Here is a 19783-nt window from a genome sequence, read left to right as displayed (position 1 = left end):
TAATGATAGTGACATCAGTCCATCTTGAAATCTTTCTGCGCATGCATAAACTGTCACTGAAAGTCACATTGAAAGCCATCTGAGCAATGTCACAGCCTTCTGCTTCTGAGGTGATTCTCGCTCCACCATCTCAACATTTTTCCACAATGGCATTGCTGAGATCAGGAACTTAACGTGTGCAGGGATTATGGCTGTGAACCCACATCCAAGCATTCTTAGCTACTGGACCACAAAGCACCAATCCCCACTGCAATTATCCCAGTAATTCTTTTTTAGCTTTATCAAATAGCCCACACATAAACATTGTCCCCACTCAGACATGAAAAACAGTGATCGTGGGCAAAGTACCAGAGCCCTGTCGACCCCACCCCACCCTCCAATCCTCATTTCCCCAGCCATCGTGGAAGTATATCCTAGCAGGCGTAATTATCTTCAGAACAGGATGGCAAAGATGATAGATTCTGTAAGGTTGATGAAATTATTGGCAAATTAGCTAACTGGATGGAAAACTGGCGAAGTAAAGCAGAAGATGATGGGAGGAAAGGTTTGACTGGGAGAAGGGGCCGAGACTAGAGATGTTTTACAGAGAACTGTGTCAAATGGCCAGCTGTCATGCTGATATCGAGAAGTGCCTTTCTTGTATAATAATAAACGTTTTTAAATTTGCTGGTGGCATTAAGCTAAGTAACCAGGTATGGCGAATGGAGAGATTGATCATATTTAAAGGGATCTGGACCAATTAAGCAGATTGCCTAAGATGGATTTTAATGGACATGAATGTAAGTTTATGTGAATGGGAAGAGGAAACATGAAGTGCGTATATGATGAAGGGATGTCCATTAGCAAAAATGGAACAGGAAAAGAATTTGGATGTGATTATCGAACATCCACTGAAATTTCCAGTCAATGTGAAGTTGCTGTCAACAAGGTTAATCACATTTTAAAATGTATCTCAAGGGCATGCATTTTCTTTTTCTCTTTTGCCAATTTTCTCCCCTTGTCTTATCCTTTTCTCCTTGACTCCTTGCTGCGGTACAATCACAAGGGCATTGGTCACCTTCTAATATCGCACCCAAACGACATTTTGCCATGTGTGAGCCTGAGAGTGTCACAAACTATTTAACATCAGTGGCCAATGCACTGAAGCCTATCCTGTCTTTCTCCAACATCCAGTCACATGCAGTCCAACAACAAAACAACTTGTACTTATATAGCATTTGCAATTTAATAAAACATTCCAAGGCGCTTCACAGGAGTGCTACAAGCCACATAAGGAGATATTAGGACAGTTGGCCAAAAGATTCATCAAAAAAGATTTTAAGGAGCATCTTAAAAGAGGAGAGAAAGAAACAGTTTGGAGAGGTTTCGGGAGAGAATTCTAGACCTTAGGGCCTAGATAGTTGAAGGCAGGCCACCAGTGGTAGAGTAACTAAAATTGGGATGCTTAAAAGGCCAGAATTAGGTGAGTGCAGATACCTAGGGCTGGGGGGAATTACAGAAATAGGGTGGAGCGAGGTCATGGAGGTAATTTGAAAACCAGAATGAAAATTTTAAAATTGAAATATTGCTTAATCAAGATCAATGTAGATCTGCGAGCACAATGGGAACAAAACATTTGCTGACTTCCTAATTCAGGACGCTGAGGCCAAATTCTTTGGCACTTCTACAACCAACCTTAATCCACGTTCAACCAAGATTTAACCCAGGGCTCTCTTAGTTTATATGGCTCAATTACTCACTACCTTAACCAATTAGGAGACTCCAAAGTTCTATGAAATAAATTGCAATCTAATACAGTACATTAGTGAGCTATATTTGGAACATTGAGGGAATCTTCTGGTGGTGATAGAGATCTCGGCTGCCACCCAGAGAGCTGGTGAGACTCTCTTGTCACCTCTTTTCAAGAAGGGACCACATCTTGTGCCACTCAGGCACTTAACAGGCCAGCAGCGGGCCTTGTCCTGGGTCAACGACCCCAGGGGCAAAAGTCCTAACCACTGAGTGTGCAGGCCAATCAGAGGCCGACAGCTCTTCTGTACTCAGTGATGCCACCGGGGAGGTGGTGGCTGCTGCCAGCACTACACCCACCTGAGGCCTCGAATAGAGGAATCCCAGGCACAGTAAAGGCAGGAAGGGGATAGCGAGAGACCCCCCCCCACCTCCACACCTCTCCCAGGAGTCTAAAAAAACATACCAGGGTTTACTTGTCATGCTCCCTGCATGGCAAGCACACCTCAGCTCCCACCCACTGCTGGGTTAATACCCCATAAGTGGGCATTGATTGCCTTTCCAAACTTAATCGAGGTGGAGGCGGGAAGGTGGCAGGATGCCATCCCACCTGATTAAATGCCCTCCCACCAGCAAACTCACCATAGGGAGGGCACAAGATTCCACTTCCTATAGGCAGTTTGAACACACGACCTGCATTCAAGAAAGCAACAAATTGACTTTGCATTCTTCTAAAGGCTGTCACATATTAAGCTTGTTTTCATTGAAAGATGGCAGAGTGGACATGATCCAAGTTTCTTAAACGCTGAGAGCAATGGAAGCTGGATTTTAACTGGCCGTTCTGGTGTTCAGATTATATTTGTCGATGAATTTGAGTCCAAAAACAGGGAGAAATCAGCTGAAACAAAAAATGGTTTTGGGACCAATGAGTTTGTAGTTAGAAAACCTCAGGCTTTATCAGCGAGGCACCTTTGGAAAGAACAAACATACATTAACTATTAAACAAATTAATAAACACAAAGTAAGGAAGTACTAAACACAAATGCATTCACAAGGTATATTGCTTATATAGGTTGATGTACATTATTAGCTGCAGCCTCAATATGTCTTTCCTCGTGGAACTCTGTCCAACTCTCTCAATGTGACACATGCAAGTAAAAGTATATCCTTGTTTCCCCATCCATTCAAAGGGTAGATGAGGTGCTCCCTGCTCCACAAATGAAAAATGACTGTATGCCTCACACCAGAATTGAACTAAGCTGATGTTAAAATTTTTCAGTTTATTTGGGCTGAACCATAAAACACACTGGAACATTGAAAATCTCCTTTTCACATCTGGCTTTGAATCAAGCCAATACTGATGGGAAAGTTGTGTGTGTGTGCGAAGTGAATTTGGGACAGTCTCAGACTGCTCCTTAGCAAGCACAATCCACTGCTTTATCTTACACTTCTAAAGTTAGGGTTAAGGAATTATGTTAGGACAGGGTCAAGGAGATTTACCATAATTCCAGGAGTTTTTATGGGACAGAGTATTAGATTGAATTTACAGCACAGAAACAGGCCAGTCAGCCTAACAGGTCTATGATGGTGTTTTAAGGTCCCATTTACTTCATCTAATAGCAACTCATTGTAGAAGGAACTTTGTACAATATCTAATGCATGTCATGTCACATGGGAGTATTTGACAAGGCAGAGTAGAAAAAGCAGTTTTAAAACAAAATCGAGTGCTGTGTAAATAATACGTATTACTGTAATGACAATGAGCATCGCTGTGTTCCCAAGTCACTGAGGTGTTGGTGCATTATGTCAAAATAAGCCCAATGAAGAGACTGAATTTCTAAATCATTTATTCTTTTCTCTTTCAGTCAAACAAGGTTCCTGTGGTGCAGCCATCCCATGCAGTCCATCCCCTCACGCCTCTCATCTCCTACAGCAATGAGCACTTTGCTCCCAGTTCCCACTCACCGCACCTTCCAGCTGAAATCAACCAGAAAACAGGTACTCCTGATTGTCATTGTGTCATTCATTTCCAGCATGTTAATTCTGCTAATAAAATGACAGCTGCAGTGGTAACATATTTAACACACAGAGAAAAAGAGCCAAGTTCAGATCCACTTGAGTGGAGAGGGGCAGTTTGTAATCTTTGTCAAGTATACAGAAAATTCAGGGGAGGAAGCTGCTATCCATCTGTATATTATATCCCTGCTGAGACACAGTGACACTGAACCTTGGAGCATTATAGAACCATGGAGTGTGGGCAATTGCAGTTTGATCCACACCATTCAGTACTAAGTTGGAGCTGTATCTTGCTATCCTCCCTAGCAAAACAGGAGTAGATTGGAAGTGAATATCACGACTGAGCAGACCCCAGCATTTTGTTGCAACTGGCTACAGATGGCATTGACAGCTGTCTGCAAGATGCCACCCATCCTCATGCACAAGGCAGCAGTGTGACAAAATAGAGCTGGGCAATACATTGCAAGAAAAAAGAAATGACTAAACTTCTACAATGGTCTGCTTCAATTTCAATGAATAGAAGCACATTGATTGAAAGAGCAGTGGACAAGCTGTCAAATTATTCTGACTCAAGCAAACTTCTTGAAGTAAAACTCTGTACACTGTGTTTACAAAGAGTTTCCTGCTTGCCAGCTCTTATTACCTTCTCCCAAAAATCCTCCTGCTTTAAAGGAGCAATTCACATTCCTGCAAAGCTTTTGCAAACCATTTTGTCAGTGATCTGCTTCAAACAAGAAGTCAAACCAGCAGTGAAGGCAGAAAATAAAGCTGCATTCAGAAAAGTTGCAACTGAAGGTAACAATCTACCAGAACATGCAAACCAGAGAGTTAATGTTAGTTATTGCACTAACTGAGCCTCTTTCTCCCAAACCTTGCTGAAAAATTCTCAGTGCAGTCCCTTTATCAGTCAATGAGATAAAAAGCTCCTAAAGATTCTTAATGAGTGCATTGCAGTGTCTTGTTAAGCCATACAAATCAGAAGGTTTACCATCCCTGGTAATTGCTGAGCTAACTGATCTCAGCTGGATGCCAGTAATTGATCCTAAAGTTCTCCGGCTAGGAAGAAGAAACATTTCCCAGTCTATCAGCTAGCAATTCCTATTGAAAAATGCACACTTGTGGGAAACATCTGACCTATGGTAAAACAGCCTATAATGCACACTAGTCCCATGGGTGAAGGACTGACCCCAAAATTTAGAACACGAGTCCATGAGAGCCATGAAAGAACTTGCTCAGAAATTATTTTTCCAAATTAACCTTGACAAAAATCTTTATGCATGAAACTAGCACTGGGTGTCAGACAGCGGTTTAACCTTTTCCTTCCCAAGCAAACTAAAGGCATGTAAATTAATTAACGAAATGTGCGATTGTGGTATACTTGTGTCAGGGATTTGACCGGAAATAACAGTGAAAAGGCAAAGTGATCTTTACATTATGAGTAATATCTAAATGTCAAGTCAGGTCAATGTGAGACTGAGCTTTGGAGTCTGTGCTACTTAAAAGAAGTTGTGTCATCACGTTTGGGGGCTTTGTGGTCAAATTTAGTTTGTGGTAGAACTTGGAGTTTGCTCTGAAAACTTTGTTGGAACCTTGCTGCCGCAGTTTGTATCAGAGGGAACTTTCAGTCTGCACCCAAACTTACATTCAATGTATTGAGCCTTTCTCTTTGCATTCCTCCATTATTTTGATGTTCATTTGTAACACCAAACTTGTATGACATGATTTGAATTCTGTCTACTTGGCAGAAAGCGAGGTAGACTCACAAAAATAAATGCCAGCATCTTTATGTGTGAAACTAGCACTGGGTGTCAGACAGTGGTTTAACCTTCCACATTTCTTCCACTTTATCCTGCTGTTCTGAACGGGTGTAAAGGTCACCTGCCGGAAATTGGCAGTGGAGTGGGGGTGGAGGGGAATGTGGAGATTTGGGGATGTTGTAAGGGTTTTTTCAGTAGGTCTCACTAAGTGGTTCGGAGGCTTGTAAGTTTGAATAGCAATATTTATTAACACATAGGGCGGGATTTTCCGCATCCCCCCCCCCATTGCTGGGATCTTCTGGTCCCACCAAAAGTCAATAGACTCCTAGCTGGGGCACCACCTCGCCCGTGGCAAATCCCGCCCGCCACGGGGCCGGAAAATCCTAGCCATATTTACCTATGTACAAAGTATAGCTCTGACTAAGCAGTAGCTTCATGCTGACTTGTCCTTGACTCTCTCCATACAACTCTGTCTCCTGTCTACTGCCAGATGTCTCTCTACATCATAATGTGGGCGATAAAGCTCTCCAGTCCGCCATTAACCCTTGCTATGCCGAACACCCTTATGCTACACCTCCCCACAGCTTTTACCAACATATTTACAATCCTTCTTTCCATGCTACCCCATCTCCCTCCTGCCCCATCCAAGTCTCTAACTTTACAAATTCTGACGGTCTGGAGGCTTGACAATTCTTCCAGGTCGCGTTCTGGTCATATTTGGAGGAGTGGTAGGCTCTGTTGCTTTGAGCAAGCTTTGTTTGCTTGGAGTTGAAATTACAGTTTTCTGTGTTTCTGGCACTTGGTTGTCTACATCTGATTTGCTTTCTGCACTCCTTGGAGTTGAACCTTTTTTTAATCAACAACCCATCTGCTTTGTTCGGACACCATAGGTTTGTCCTGTTCCTTCCAGATGGAGTGTTCATTCCGTTCCTTCATAGTATGAACACTGATTTTCTTTTTCCATGGGGTCCACCATGATATATCTGAGAGTTGATGGTGCATCTCCATTCTGTTTGGATATTCCTCATCCATGAGCTCAGCCTGCAGTTTGGCATTCATCGTGAAACTGTGTTTGTTCATGTGCCCTGGCACCTCACTGAGGTGTGCTCTGGTGAGTTGATTGTCGCTATTCTCCTGCTCCAGCATTGCCTTGCTACTGTGAGCGTCTGCTGGAAAATGCAGTTTCGTTGCCCCGTTGTCCCCCAGTTGTGTGACAGCAACCATTCGAGCCTGAGGTTGGGGCTTATCGTTCTGTTGCAAGTCACTCTCATGTGTGTCTTCTGTTCAAAGTATGGTGGTACTTATCTGAAGGTTTGGCCGGTCTAACCAAAGAGGACCTTTTGCCACCCGCAAGGGAATTGGACAAGCCAGCTCTGTAACGAGTGAAGATAATTCAGAGCTGAAGTCCCGGTCGAGAGTCTCTTCACTGATGGACTTGCATTTCCATGTAGATGACAACAGAGATTGTTTTGACGTCTTCTGCCATTTTCAGGAGGTTAAGGGCAACATAGGCATCCCTGCTTAAGAGAGACAAGGATTGGTTTCAGATGACATACAAAATTTTGAATATTTGCTTGTCGCCATACCAGAGTGGTTCTAGGATCATATTTGAACATACGAGCATACTTATGACCAAAAGTCAGATTCCTCCAGAGCCATAGAATGGTGTGTCTGTTGTTCATAGCCAAAGATCTTTCAGTCACAGTTCCTTATCTGTGAGGACCACCACACTGGCTCCCGTGTCTAATTTGAGATTGGTGAGGTGACTATTTACTGAGATGTCAGCATTCCAAAAAGAAAGCCTGAGATATTTGTTCACACCCAAGAAGCATGGCTGAACTTCTTCTTGGTGTAGTAACTCAATCTTGCGGACCGTTTTGGGATCCTCCACATGTCTTGATGTCTTAGACTTGCACAGCTTTCTAAACGGTCCCAGCCGGCTGCAGTTGAAATACCGCACAGAGATTGCTGGACATTGCACTCCCCCGTGAGGTCTTTTAGCTCCACAACACTGACATGGTCTCCCACCATCATGTGGTCAGTTTGTCTTCCTTGACCTGGAGTCTCCTTGGCCTTTTGTTGCATTATGAGCTAGACAGCTGGGCTTGCTCTGTAACATGGGTTAACCTGCCAACGTAAATTGGACCGCTGTTGTTGGCGAATTTCAGACTTCCTGACAATTTAGATGGCCTTTTCTGGAGTCAGATCTTCTTTTGCCTGTAGTATGTCCAAAAGGGCAATATCAGCCATTCCGGCTATGATATGGCCTCGTATGGGCTCTGACTTAAGGTCGCTGTATTCACAGCCTTCAGCCAATCTGTATAATTCATTTATGAAAGAGTCAACATGTTCTCCAGGCTGTTGGACTCGCTTGTTGAATTTTGCTAGCTCTAAAATGTTATTACTTATTAGTTTTTCAGATTCTGAGGTTTTTCGGTTCGGGGTTCATTCTTGAGCTGCCACCATGTTGTAAGGGTTTTTTTCAGCTGGCCTCAATAAGAGGTTCAGAGGCTTGTAAGGTTGAACAGTAGTGTTTATTGATAACACATAACTATTTACATATGTACAAAGTATGGCCCAAACTAGGAGTTAACTTCATGCTGACCTCTCCTTGAATCTCTCCATACCACTCTGTCACCTGCCTACTGTGATGTGTCCCTCTACGTCACACTATGGGCAGTACTGTTCTCCAGTGGCACATTATCCCTTGCTATGCCAAACACCCTTATACTGCAGGGGACAGGGGTTTTCTTCTTTAAATATGCAGATTGAGCACTGGCTCCTGCTGACTGCTAATTCAAGCAATGCCCCGAGCAGTCCTGCCAATGGGGCCAAATGGCAACATGTTGGGGTCAGAAGTGGCCAAACCAGCTACATTCTTGACTTCTTTCTGCTTCAGGAGAAGCAGGAATGATCCTCTAGGCCCCAAAAAGAAAGTTTAGGTCTCCCCCACCCAAGAATTCGTATCGCCTGGACCTCCTGCTCCTGAGGTCAGGGCAGGTTGCCACCCAACTGGACCCGCACCACCTGATTCCTGTCCTGAGTGGATTGTCAGAAGCAGTTAGTGATGTGGTGGAAATTAATCACATTACTAGTCTCATCACTGTGTGTTTCTGTGTCTAACATTACAAGAGCAAAATTTTCCTTTAAGTGGATGGAGTTAGGACACAGGTCAGCAAACATCTCCTTGAATGGTGGAACAGGCTGCAAGGCTGAATAGCCAGCTAATGTTGTGGTGTTTCTAACTGAAATATGCCTGTAAATAGAAAAAAGAGCAACTTTGAACCTTTTGTAGCAGATGATAACTTGTACAATAGTAAAACTCAATGTGCACCGCAAAGACATCTTGGCTTTTTTAAAAAAAGTGTAACATCTTAAGAATATTAAAAAACATCTTCTTTTGGCAGAGTGTTCCATTAGCCATTGTCTTTGATACTGGTTGCTCGTATACAGGAAATTTGTCTTGTGAGTCAAAAATACCTGCAAGCCCTCTCCTTAAATCTATACAAAAGTAATAAATTAGTCATACACTTAAATGCATCAAGTGTTGTTCAAAGGCCAGTAGAGCTGACTTATAGCCTTGTACCGCAACTAGATCTTGGTGTGGGGCAGAGAAGCCATACTGTGTTGGATTTGAATGGGCTAAACAGTTTTGTGTTCAGACACAGTGGAAGCTCAAGTGATTTTCTGTCATTTAACTTTTAAAGCAAGGACAGATAACAGTCATATTGAATATGGTTCTGCCTATCACAAAAAATGTGGCCATTAACTGCCATAGCAATGTGGAAAACTTTGCCCTTTCATCACCAATTATACAGAGGACATGACATAATAATGGTCCTTTCAAAAGTGAGGACACATAACTTTTTAAAATGAAAGGATAGTTTCCCTACCAGCTGTTGGAGGAGGTGAAAGAAGCAGCATTATGTGCTGCGCTCTTGTATTTTATCTATAATAATACAGAATAATTGGGAATGATCCTGTCATCTTCATCTGTCATTTGATGGTAGTACATCCTGGGCAATATCTGCTACATTTTTTTTAAATTCATTCATGGGATGTGGGCGAATAAAAAAAAAACATGTGGCAGATATTGCCCAGGATGTAAAGATGTGAGGGATACCGCACAGAAAAGGAAGCTCTTTACATTTGTTATTTAGAAATGTAGGACCAGGAGTAGACCACTCAGCTCCTTGAGGCTGTTCAGCTATTCAATTAGAACACGGTGCAGCTGTACATCAACTCCACTTACCGCTTTTGATCCATACCCCTTAATACTCTTACCTAATGAAAATCTATCAACCTCAGTCTTGAAAATTTCAATTGGCCCAGCATCCACAGCCCCTAGGGGAGAGAGAATTGCAGATTTCCACTACTCTTTCTGTGAAAAAGGGCTTTCTGTGTTCACTTCTGAATAACCTACCTCTAATTGTTAAATTGCGCTTTCTTGTTCTAGATTCCCCCCCCAGACAAAACTTAACTTCTCGATATCAATTCCTTTTACCATTTTAAGTACCTCAATTAGATCACCCCCTCAAATTTCTAATCTCAAGGGAATACAAGATAAACCTTATATGCACTGCTGATGGCCCCATGCAGCTTGTCAGGGAGAAATGCCGTGATTGATTTTTCTTACAAGTAAGGGGAACAACATGTTCCGTGAATGAGTTACATACATGGTTAAAAAAAAGTCAAAAAATGTATGGTAATCTTTCATCACTGGGATGTAATGAAATTAAAGGAAAATGTGCAAAGTTACCCTGTGGGTCATTATATTAGTGGTGATATCATTTCTTTTGCATGAGTCGGAGATCATTATATTTCTGATACCCCAACCCATTGTGCACAGCTCTCCACTGGACTTGTGGAGTGACCTTTAAGGTCTGAATTTGAATCCAATGTGAACAATTGGAAGGAGGTTTTGCAACTGACAGAGCCTACCAATATACCCCCTCCTAAATGAATATGAACCTGGGCCCTGAAATTCTACGAGGAATTTTATCATTTCTGAGAAGGGGATATCTGACAAATCAGTTTCATTGTAAAGCTTTTGAGACATAATGATGCACTTTGATATAATTCATACTTGTGCAGTGCTAAAAAACTTATTTTAAATACTTTTAACATGGGTGGACATGATCATTTTAAAAGAAAATGAGTGGAGAGAAATCAGCTAGTGAGACAATCTAACAATTGAGTGGAATAGGTTTTCATTTGACTCCGCTTTAAGTAGACCAGTCATGCTAATGCTGCTGGTCATGAATCTTAACATGATTCCTCCTAAGTCCACCATTAAGTTTTTTCCCGTTCCAAGGTAGGATCTGTTTAAGTGATGCTGCTAATCACAGTCCTTTTCTTGTTTGCCCTCCTGTTCCTGATTTTGAATACTTGCTTGGTGCTGGAAATCCACAATCGGACTGCAAGTTTGTTTTTCTCCAACCTAATGATTTAATCAGTTAGTATGAAGTTTATGTTTTATTGCACGTCCTTGTCTCATGGATGAGACATGAAATGAAGTAGGATATTGATGCACTCCAATTTCTCAGTGGGTGTAAACACCATGTTGTTTAGCAGACCAGCGAGCTCCCAGATTCATTCTATGTTTTCTGCTAGGTTAGCTGACCACACCCAGGGTAGCAATAGAAACATTACAGTTAGCCTCAGTGTGCCTTTGGAAAAATGATTGAGAACTCTTGTTTCTGCTCTTGGTCAGTGTCCAGTGACCCGTGTAAGAAATATTGTTTATGTGGATATCAACTGAAGACAACATCGAACTCACTTGTAATGCCCGTCACATCTGAATGGCTTGCCGATGTTCACTGTGTAGGATTTTCTAGGATGAAGAATGGTCAATTAGTTTTAGAGCTCTGTCACTACCACTAGAACTACCTTCACAAGTTAGCATCTTTAAAAATTTGGAAATAACTCAGAATAAACCTCATACGGTTCAGTAAATGGCCATACCATAAGATTGCAGTTTAACCATGAGACATCAGGGAGGAAGACAAAGAGAATGAAAACAAAGGGGAATAAGAGAGAATATTTGAATGTGGGGTGAGAGGAAAATATACTGCAAATACACAACAGGCCAATCAGCAATAAAAAAAAGTTTTGTGCAATACTTAATTAGAATTAGAGAACTTTTCCTGCATTGTAAGTTGACTGAGGAACACTGACAGTGATCATAAAAAAATTCTATGAACTTGGTTTCCTGTTTCTCTATCTCCTGCTGATGGAGCAGGATATTATAGTTAGGTGAGGCTATTTATTTTTGGGAAGTAGAGGCTAAAGTATAAAATAACCAAATGGGTTAATGCCCTTGTGTGGTTCCTACTTGTACGGCACAGAAATGAAAAGTGCAATGCCAGAAGACGCTATTGGCTTCCAAGAAAACCGCAGCAAAGATCTGCAAACAACTGAAAATAAAACCACAATGTGTTCTGCACGCTAATCTTTGAAACTATGGAGGATTTGGAGTGCTTTATAAACATTTCAGAGTGTTTCCATTTAAAAGTGTCAGCGTCAAGCTTATAATCCATAGCATTTTGAAGTGCATATAGGGCAGTTACTTTGAGATGTATATATATTTATAGCAAGCTGTATTAGAGTTCCTCAGCCAGCTGAATGGGTATATCCAGTACATGGAGTTGTACTGAGCCGGACAAAACAGGAGAGTCACAAGTTTAATTTCTTGCTTGTGCTGTGTTTGCAGATATGCGAGAACAATGTTTAGAGTGCTACAATCATCTTTAGTGTCCCTGATTTAAGGATATGGGCCAGGATTTTCCATGCCCGCCAGCATCGGGTGTGTTTGGTGGTGTGAGCAGACAATATGGTAAGAAGGCCAAAAATTGGTTTCATGACATCGTGAAACCAATTTGCAATCGTCCACTCTGCCCGCTGATGGCGGGCTGTATTCCCCGCCATTGGACATCAGAAACCTCATTGCAATACATCAGCATATCATTATAAGGCCAGCCCACCAGACTCAGCACCCCCGTTGGATCGTCCACCGGTCTTTCACAACAGCATATATAAGGCATGCACTTGGCGGGCTGCACTTCGCTCGGGACTTGCAGGCTTTGGTCAGCACTCGCAGTTATCAGCGCCAGGCTTCACAGACAGCGCCACATCACTTTTAAGGGGGCTCACAGGTAGGCCTGTACCTACCAGGTCAGCCATATGTGTGTGGCTTTTCAACAGCTGCAGGGCTAGTGCTTGCTTGGGGAAGGGGGAGAAGTGGCCTCAGGCAAGGGGAGAAGCTGCAGGATGAGAGCTGTACGTGGAAGGAGGGTATCCCAGGGTGTGTTGTGGGGGCACATGTTGATCTGTGCAAGTGGCTTCAGGATGGTGAGGACTGCGGAGGCAGTCTCCAGAAGAGATGAGGCCAGATGGACATATGTGTGTGAGAATGGGTGGTGATGTCCCTTGAGTTAGCATGAATGTGTGATGGGCTTGTGTGTGTGAGTTTAGAGTGATGAGATGGTTGTCATACCCTGGCTGCACAGACAAGATCATTCAGCTTCTATCTGCGTTGGATGGCCAACTTCTCCTGTGCAACATTGGCACTGATCATCAGTGCCATTGCTTACCAAGCCAGAGTGGTAATGTAGCTGCCCCTCCTGTGCCCAGGGAGGAGGTAGAGGACATCACAGCGGGTCTCCATGGCATCTAAAAGGCGTTTGAGGCCTGCAACCTTCTTGCCTTTTGGGGCCATGTCTTCTTTGCTGCAGTCCTGGACTGGAAGCACTGAGCACGGCTGTACTTTAAATGTGGTGCCTGGCATGATGAAGTGGCGAGGTGATGGTGTGGCATGCGAATCGGAGCCCACACACCATTGAAATGGTGTATATCCTGCAAATGCATAATTAACGCGGCAGGCTTGGGATGATACGGCGTGAAAAGCCGCCATTGTGGCCGACGGGTAAAACGTCGTTTTTCCCACCCGCTACTGCACTCAGTGCAAATCTGGGGAAATTCTGCCCAGGGGGCAGGGGAGGTGAGCAGGAAATCACAGTTTCCATACTTCACCACTATACAGTGACCCCCTGCTGGAGAGTGCATATATGAAGCTATCAAGTGTAGTCATGAATCATGTCAGTTCCATTGTCTCTTTACAGTCAACTAACCTGCCAATATTCACTGCCTACACATGTAAAATATTCCCTTGTATGAAGAACTGGAGAACTGTTGGCAGTTGTGGAATTGTACAGCATAATCAATCAGAAGAGATGGAAAAAATACTAGGGACACAATCGTAGCTCAATCTACTGGGTGTACGAGTTAATGGATTTATAAAATAAAGCTAATTAATATAGTTTGATGTTGTCCTTGATTATCTGTAAACATAGTAAAATCATAAAATCAACTTTGATACATAAAATTGAGTTGAATAAGGGGGAAAAATTAAAATCTACCAGATCTGAATGTATACCACAACTTTTTAAAAGAGTAACATACACTATTTTTCCACTGCAAGATTGGCCAGAAGCCCAGATGTAACTCTGTGATCCATACTCCCAATAAAGAAACTGCATGTGAAAGAAACATTAGTCAGATTTAGGCTACTATAGTGTAATCCCCATACCCCTTGCATGTAACGTTTCATGCTGGGAGCAGAAGATTATGGAAGTAGCCTTTATATCTGAGCGCATGTTGCAGTAAAAATTGGTATTTGTTGTGTCCATTTTCTACGTATAAAATGGGCAAAATGATACCAATTCAGAATTGGGCAGCCTGTGCCAAGTCGGTGCCCACTGCTAAATTCATGGGGTTCATTTTTTGGGCATCAACAGGCATTAGGTCTATTTAAAATGTTAACGAAGGGCCTAATGTATATTAAAGGACACGCTACAAAATTAGTTACCTATGAGCAGGGCAAGCCTGACACCAGCTAAGATCGTAAGTCTTCAATGGCCCTTGTGACTGCCAGCTAAAGGTAAGCGTGATTAAAATTTAAAAGAACATCTCACCAGGAGGACCAGGAATTCTTCCTCCAACTCAGCAGTACTATTGATTGACCAATTCAACCCACTCCACTCTGTCATGGTGCGTCCCAATCTTCTGGAACTTACTTGAGGGGTCGTGAAGTAAGCGGTCCAAAATTGACTTATCTTGTACGATGAGCTGCCTGTGCAGGTACAACCAGTGCCAGAATTTGTTGCTGAGATCAAAGGGCCAACTTATGGCTCTGACTAATTTCTACTATGTTACATAGAAAAGAACATGTTGCATGCCAGTGGATGGTAAAGGTGAGAAATATGTGCAACATAATCTTGATGTTTGTACTGAAGCTTGTATGCTTTTAAGTAGATGTGGTGGGTAACACTTTCTAACTGTCAATTTTTATGTCATACAGGTTTGCACCGGTCACCTCAAGGCCCTGAACTGGCTGCTTTATATTCTTTGTCTCCTGGTAGTGTAGGACAGATCACCCCTACAGTGGGCTGGTAAGTGATACATCACAAAGTCTGACCTGAAGATCCTTCATTAGAGCTGTAAGAGAGCCAAAGATGTTGTCCTTGTGCTTTGTTTACCTGCTGAAAGGACAAAGCAACATAAAGTCATATGCCTGCTGACCTCAACAATCTCTGAAATTTTCAGTGATGCTGCCATCTTAGATTCTTCTTGATTTTATTGCTGACCCACAGACTAATCCAGTTCTTTGAAAAGGGTCATTACTTGTCTATTCAGAGGAAGATCAAGTGAGGGATAACACTGGGGTGCTTGGGCTTTCTTCTCATTCATAGGTGGCTGTGTTCTGAAAGGAATTTATTTCATTCAAGAGTTAGAGAAAGCCATGATGCTAACAGTAGCAATATGGAATGTGTGGTATCAGTGATAAAAAGCATTAATATTCCAGTTTTATGTTGAGCTCAGTGATGATTTGTTGGTTGAAACTGTCTATTTAATCTGCCTTTGAGAGCAGGTAGCTTAGTTTAAAATGTAATTATATTCTCAGCTAACCATGGTCCCACCAATTGTGCAAAGTTATACATGGAGATGGTTAAAAACTAATGAAATAATGAACTCTGAAAGTGTAGAAGTTTTGTCTAAGTTTTCCTTCCTCAAAATTCAATTTAGAACATGTGTCTTGAAGGACCATGATGCATCTGGCAAGATCTCTACTCCTGAATGAATTTAGTACATGGATTTTATCATGATGGTGCCAATAAGCACCTGGTTTGACACCTGAAAAAGGCCTTTGATTTGTCCCACCTGTCTCCAAGCAACAGAGTACACTGGCTGTCTAAAGTTATTTTTTTATATATACTCATTTACGGGATGTGGGCTTCGCTGGCTGGGCACCAGCATTTATTGCCCATCTCTAGTTGCCCTTGAGAAGGTGGTGGTGAGCTGCCTTCTTAAACCACTAAAGTCCACGTGGTGTAGGTCCACCCACAGTGCTGTTAGGAAGGGAGTTCCAGGATTTTGACCCCGTGACAGTGAAGGAACTGTGATATATTTCTAAATCAGGATGGTGAATGACTTGGAGGGGAGCTTCCAGGTGGTGGTGTTCCCATGTATCTGCCAAGTGTCTTGGCTCCAGACATTCTTTGTATTATTCATGCTAGTTAGTTATCAATAACAAACTTGTTTATTCCCAAATTCAAATTTAACATTTAGTTTATGTATAGATGGACATTTTATTTGCTGTTATTTTCTTTTGTTATATTCAACACCGTACTGATTCAACCGCATTACTGACTTATTAATTTATAACTGTACAACACATGCACAATGAGAAGCCTGTCACCCAAAGAACAACCCTCCAAGGTTTCTCTCATGTGTGTGAGTTATAAAATCCAACACTTCGGATTATCTGACTTGTCATTATTCTATGTATTAGCTACTTTCAGTGAAGTCAGTAATACTATCGAGAGAATGGGATGGAAAAACATTTTAAAAGTTATTTTATTTTTTTCTCCCTCCCCTTATGCTCTTTTTATTCCTTCTTAGACCACATACAATGCCTAGCAAGGGTGGAGGTGGGCAAGATGTTCCCTGGCTTCTGCGTATATCACACTACAAAAGGCTGCTAAGAGCTTATACAATAATGGTATATTGGATGGCAGGAACACACCCTGTAGAAAGGCAGCTAGCCTCATCTGGCCCCTCCTCTGGACAGTGTGGCTGGTTTCATTAACTCATCATGTGAGAGAAACCGCAGGTGTTATGTTATGGCGTAGCACTTGGAAATTCCCTTTGGAAAAATAAATCATCACTGGAGAAGCCCTCCCAAAAACCATATATCTCAAAATACTGCACATATATTGAATTATGTTGAAGTGCATTAATAATTGGTATGTTGGAAATCTTGTATAACCAATGCAATTTGTGGTGCCCCCTTGCTCTGAGAAATATTGTGCATGTTTCAATTATGCTTTGAGTCCTCAGCATATTCCGAAGTAACAAAGGAGGATTTATCCTGAGCAGTCCTGAACAATGAGAAAATTGTACCTAATGTGTTGCTCAAGTATAATCCGTAAAAGGGCTATGCCTTCATTGAAAAGTCTTTGATGTTTGCTTTGTAAACTTCTGTACACAGCAGAAAAGTTTACTTGGATTACCCAAATCTTTCATAAATTTTAAACACTTCTATGGTATCCCTTCTCCTTCTTCTATCTTCATACTACAACAGTCTCTTAAATCCTGGGATTATCTGTGTCAAAATGCTTTTGAATTTGTGCATATTGATATTCATCATTTGCCAGTGCTCCCAATTTAATGTCATCTGCAAATTTGGACACAATAGACTTAATTCCTTCCTTTAAATCATTTTTAAAAAGTTTATGCAATAGTGGCCCAACAAACCTCTAGCACTTCACTGTTAAATGACTATCAACTAGATACATACTCATGTACTACTACTTGTTATTTTCTACCAACCATTTGCCAATCCATTGGAATACTTTTGAATCTATCCCATGTTCTAATGATTTAAGTCACTCCTGAAATGCATTGTTCTCACTTTTTCCTGTTGTTCACTGGGCAAGTGAATTGACCAGGGTACTGGGCCAGGAAAGCTGAGGTTTGTTGATTTCTGAATGCCCCTGAGATAAGGGCCATCTAATTGCCATCTTAGTCACCCCCTACTTTAAAGTGTGTGCTCATATGGATGGTGGACGAGGGCAGTAATTGTGTCTGATACTTCAAGCTTGAATCACTTGATGGCATTCACTAATTAGCCCCACAAATGAAGAATGACCACTTGGGTCAGATACCAGAGGAGCGCTGGCATTTATGAGACCACACACCATCATAAGTCACTGCCTTCAACAGAGAAAGGGAAGAAAATGAGAAAACTGCTTCAAACATCTTTTGAAATAGGAATCTTACAGCCACCAGAGAGAGAAGATTTTCATCCCAGCATTCTGGGCTGAACTGGAACCCAGGATCCAGAGGTGAAAGAGGAGCAATTCATGAACCATCCAGATCCCCTAAAGTCAAGTTTTGACATCCCAGTCTCTTCAAACCTATAAGGAAGCGAAACAACAATATCAACACTTTACAGAATGGTACCTGCACTGATGAAGTGTAGTCTGTCTTTGTTAAGTTCATAGGTAAAGGCTGTGAAGCCCAGCAGCTGATAGATCCTTTTTTCCCCTGATCCCAGGCAAGGTCAGTCTGTTTATCCAATTACATCATGTGGATTTAGACAACCTTACTCCTCACCGCTTCCACCCAGCACTTCCATATCCAGGTAGGTATGGGCTGTGTGAGACTAGCTAGTGGCAAAGCCAGTCTCATAGCTTGCAGCTTCTGCCAAGACATGTCCATTAGGCGCTGCAGCAACATTTGGTGATTTGATCTCGGGATAGAACTAGCAATATGCTGAACCTGGGCCTCAGTTCCAATCAGCACTCACCTGTTTTTAATTGCCATATCTTGTCCAGGTGGCTGAGCTCTGGTGAGTACTGAGCCCTAGGTATTGCTTTCCATGTGCCCTCACTGTCTAATTACAGGATCGTTCTCCAGTATTGTGACATCGGGGCATTGTGCCTTTTGTTACATCCACAACATGCTTCAAAATTCTTGAAAATTCCACTATTTCTCTAAAGTAAATGTTAATGGTTATTTGCCCTATGTAGTTAACTATCGACTGAATAATTTGCGCCTGATGATACTGAGCCTGTTGTGCATGTTCATAAGAAGAACAGCAATATTGATGATGGTGGAGAACGATCCTATAAATGTGATTATGTATTTGTGTGTTTACAAAATGAGATGGACTGCACAGTGAAACCTGGTCGAATATTTTTGATCCTTAGTTCTCCTCAACTCCCCAACCATACATGTTCATCAGCCAAGGGAATGGGGGTGGTGGTGTTGGGGGTGGGGGGGGGGGGGGGGGGGGTGGGGGGGGGGGTGGTAAGGGGGTAGGGGGTTGGTGGTGAGAGGGGTAAAAATGTCCTAATCTGTTCTGAGGACATTGTCAGTGTGATGACTGAGCAGTGACTAGGAGACATGTTATAGTAAGAAGAAAATTCTTCTGGTATATTTTTCCCCAGAATGGGACAGCTGAGGTCAACACCAGTGAACCATGTAGAATTACATATGTAGCCCCACTGCAGATCAAGAGTATGCTAGCTCAATGCTTTTCAACACTGCTGCCTTGCAAACATAGATTGAATTAAATCCTTCCAACTTGAAGGGAGTGCAGGTCAGGAAAATGGCACTGCAATATCGTAGCCCTGATCTCCAACCTGCATTCTCTTTGAGCTTGGCTGCCAGTTTGGAGTGGAGAACTTGTGAACTCACCCCTTAAAATGTTGCTGTGTTCTCACACAGGAAGGCAATTTAGTTTAATAAAACTAATCAAAGCAGAAACCTTGTTAGTTGTCAAACCTCTAATAAGATAATGCAAACCACATTGAGAAAAAGCATCATCACATCATTCATCATTATCATGACTCCTTCCCAAAGACAGGATTTGACAGGATTCCCTTGCTAAAAACTACACATAGCATGTAACTGAGTTGTCTAGGCTGAGAAGGACCTGGTTTTGGTTGAGTTAGCCGACCGTCAGCTGATAGTGGCAGTGAATTATATTTGGTCTCAATGGGCTGGATTTTCACTGAGTTCATGACTCATGAACCCTTTAAAAATGGCAGGCAGGTCCCAATTCCAGGATTCCTAACACCATTCCTGGGCTGTCTGATTTTTCATAGTGCCCTTAAAGGGTGAGGGCTGCTTCCTGTCAGAAGCCTGCACCCAGCACTCCTGACCTGGCCAGCTCCATTGCAGATATAGGCATGTCCTACGCTTCTGCAATTTTCTTG

At 42.3% G+C, this 19783-nt stretch overlaps 1 protein-coding gene and 1 long non-coding RNA gene across 20 annotated transcripts in view; one reads left to right on the top strand and one right to left on the bottom strand.

Annotated features, from left to right (window-relative positions):
- The window catches only part of LOC144685930 (uncharacterized), a 64974-nt gene that overhangs the window by 4444 nt on the left and 40747 nt on the right, over positions 1 to 19783 (bottom strand). For 2 of the 3 annotated variants that reach the window (XR_013577815.1, XR_013577817.1), the window contains one exon: positions 2371 to 2626. This is a non-coding gene — a long non-coding RNA (uncharacterized LOC144685930). Of the gene's footprint in view, positions 1 to 2370; positions 2627 to 8270; positions 8758 to 19783 lie in introns of those variants that run through there. The other variant, XR_013577816.1, reaches the window with a different exon arrangement.
- Positions 1 to 19783, top strand: part of tcf7 (transcription factor 7) — a 196527-nt gene that overhangs the window by 137158 nt on the left and 39586 nt on the right. For 13 of the 17 annotated variants that reach the window (XM_078550961.1, XM_078550958.1, XM_078550956.1 and 10 more), the window contains 3 exons: positions 3594 to 3726; positions 14860 to 14950; positions 18118 to 18204. In XM_078550961.1, the coding sequence (XP_078407087.1) occupies positions 3594 to 3726; positions 14860 to 14950; positions 18118 to 18204 (311 nt within the window). The remainder of the gene's footprint in view (positions 1 to 3593; positions 3727 to 14859; positions 14951 to 18117; positions 18205 to 19783) is intronic. The other 4 variants (XM_078550963.1, XM_078550962.1, XM_078550960.1 and 1 more) reach the window with 1 other exon arrangement.

The sequence above is a fragment of the Cetorhinus maximus genome, chromosome 10 (assembly GCF_964194155.1).
Source record: "Cetorhinus maximus chromosome 10, sCetMax3.hap1.1, whole genome shotgun sequence".
Lineage (NCBI taxonomy): Eukaryota > Metazoa > Chordata > Chondrichthyes > Lamniformes > Cetorhinidae > Cetorhinus > Cetorhinus maximus.
This window is presented reverse-complemented; position numbering and strand designations above follow the sequence as displayed.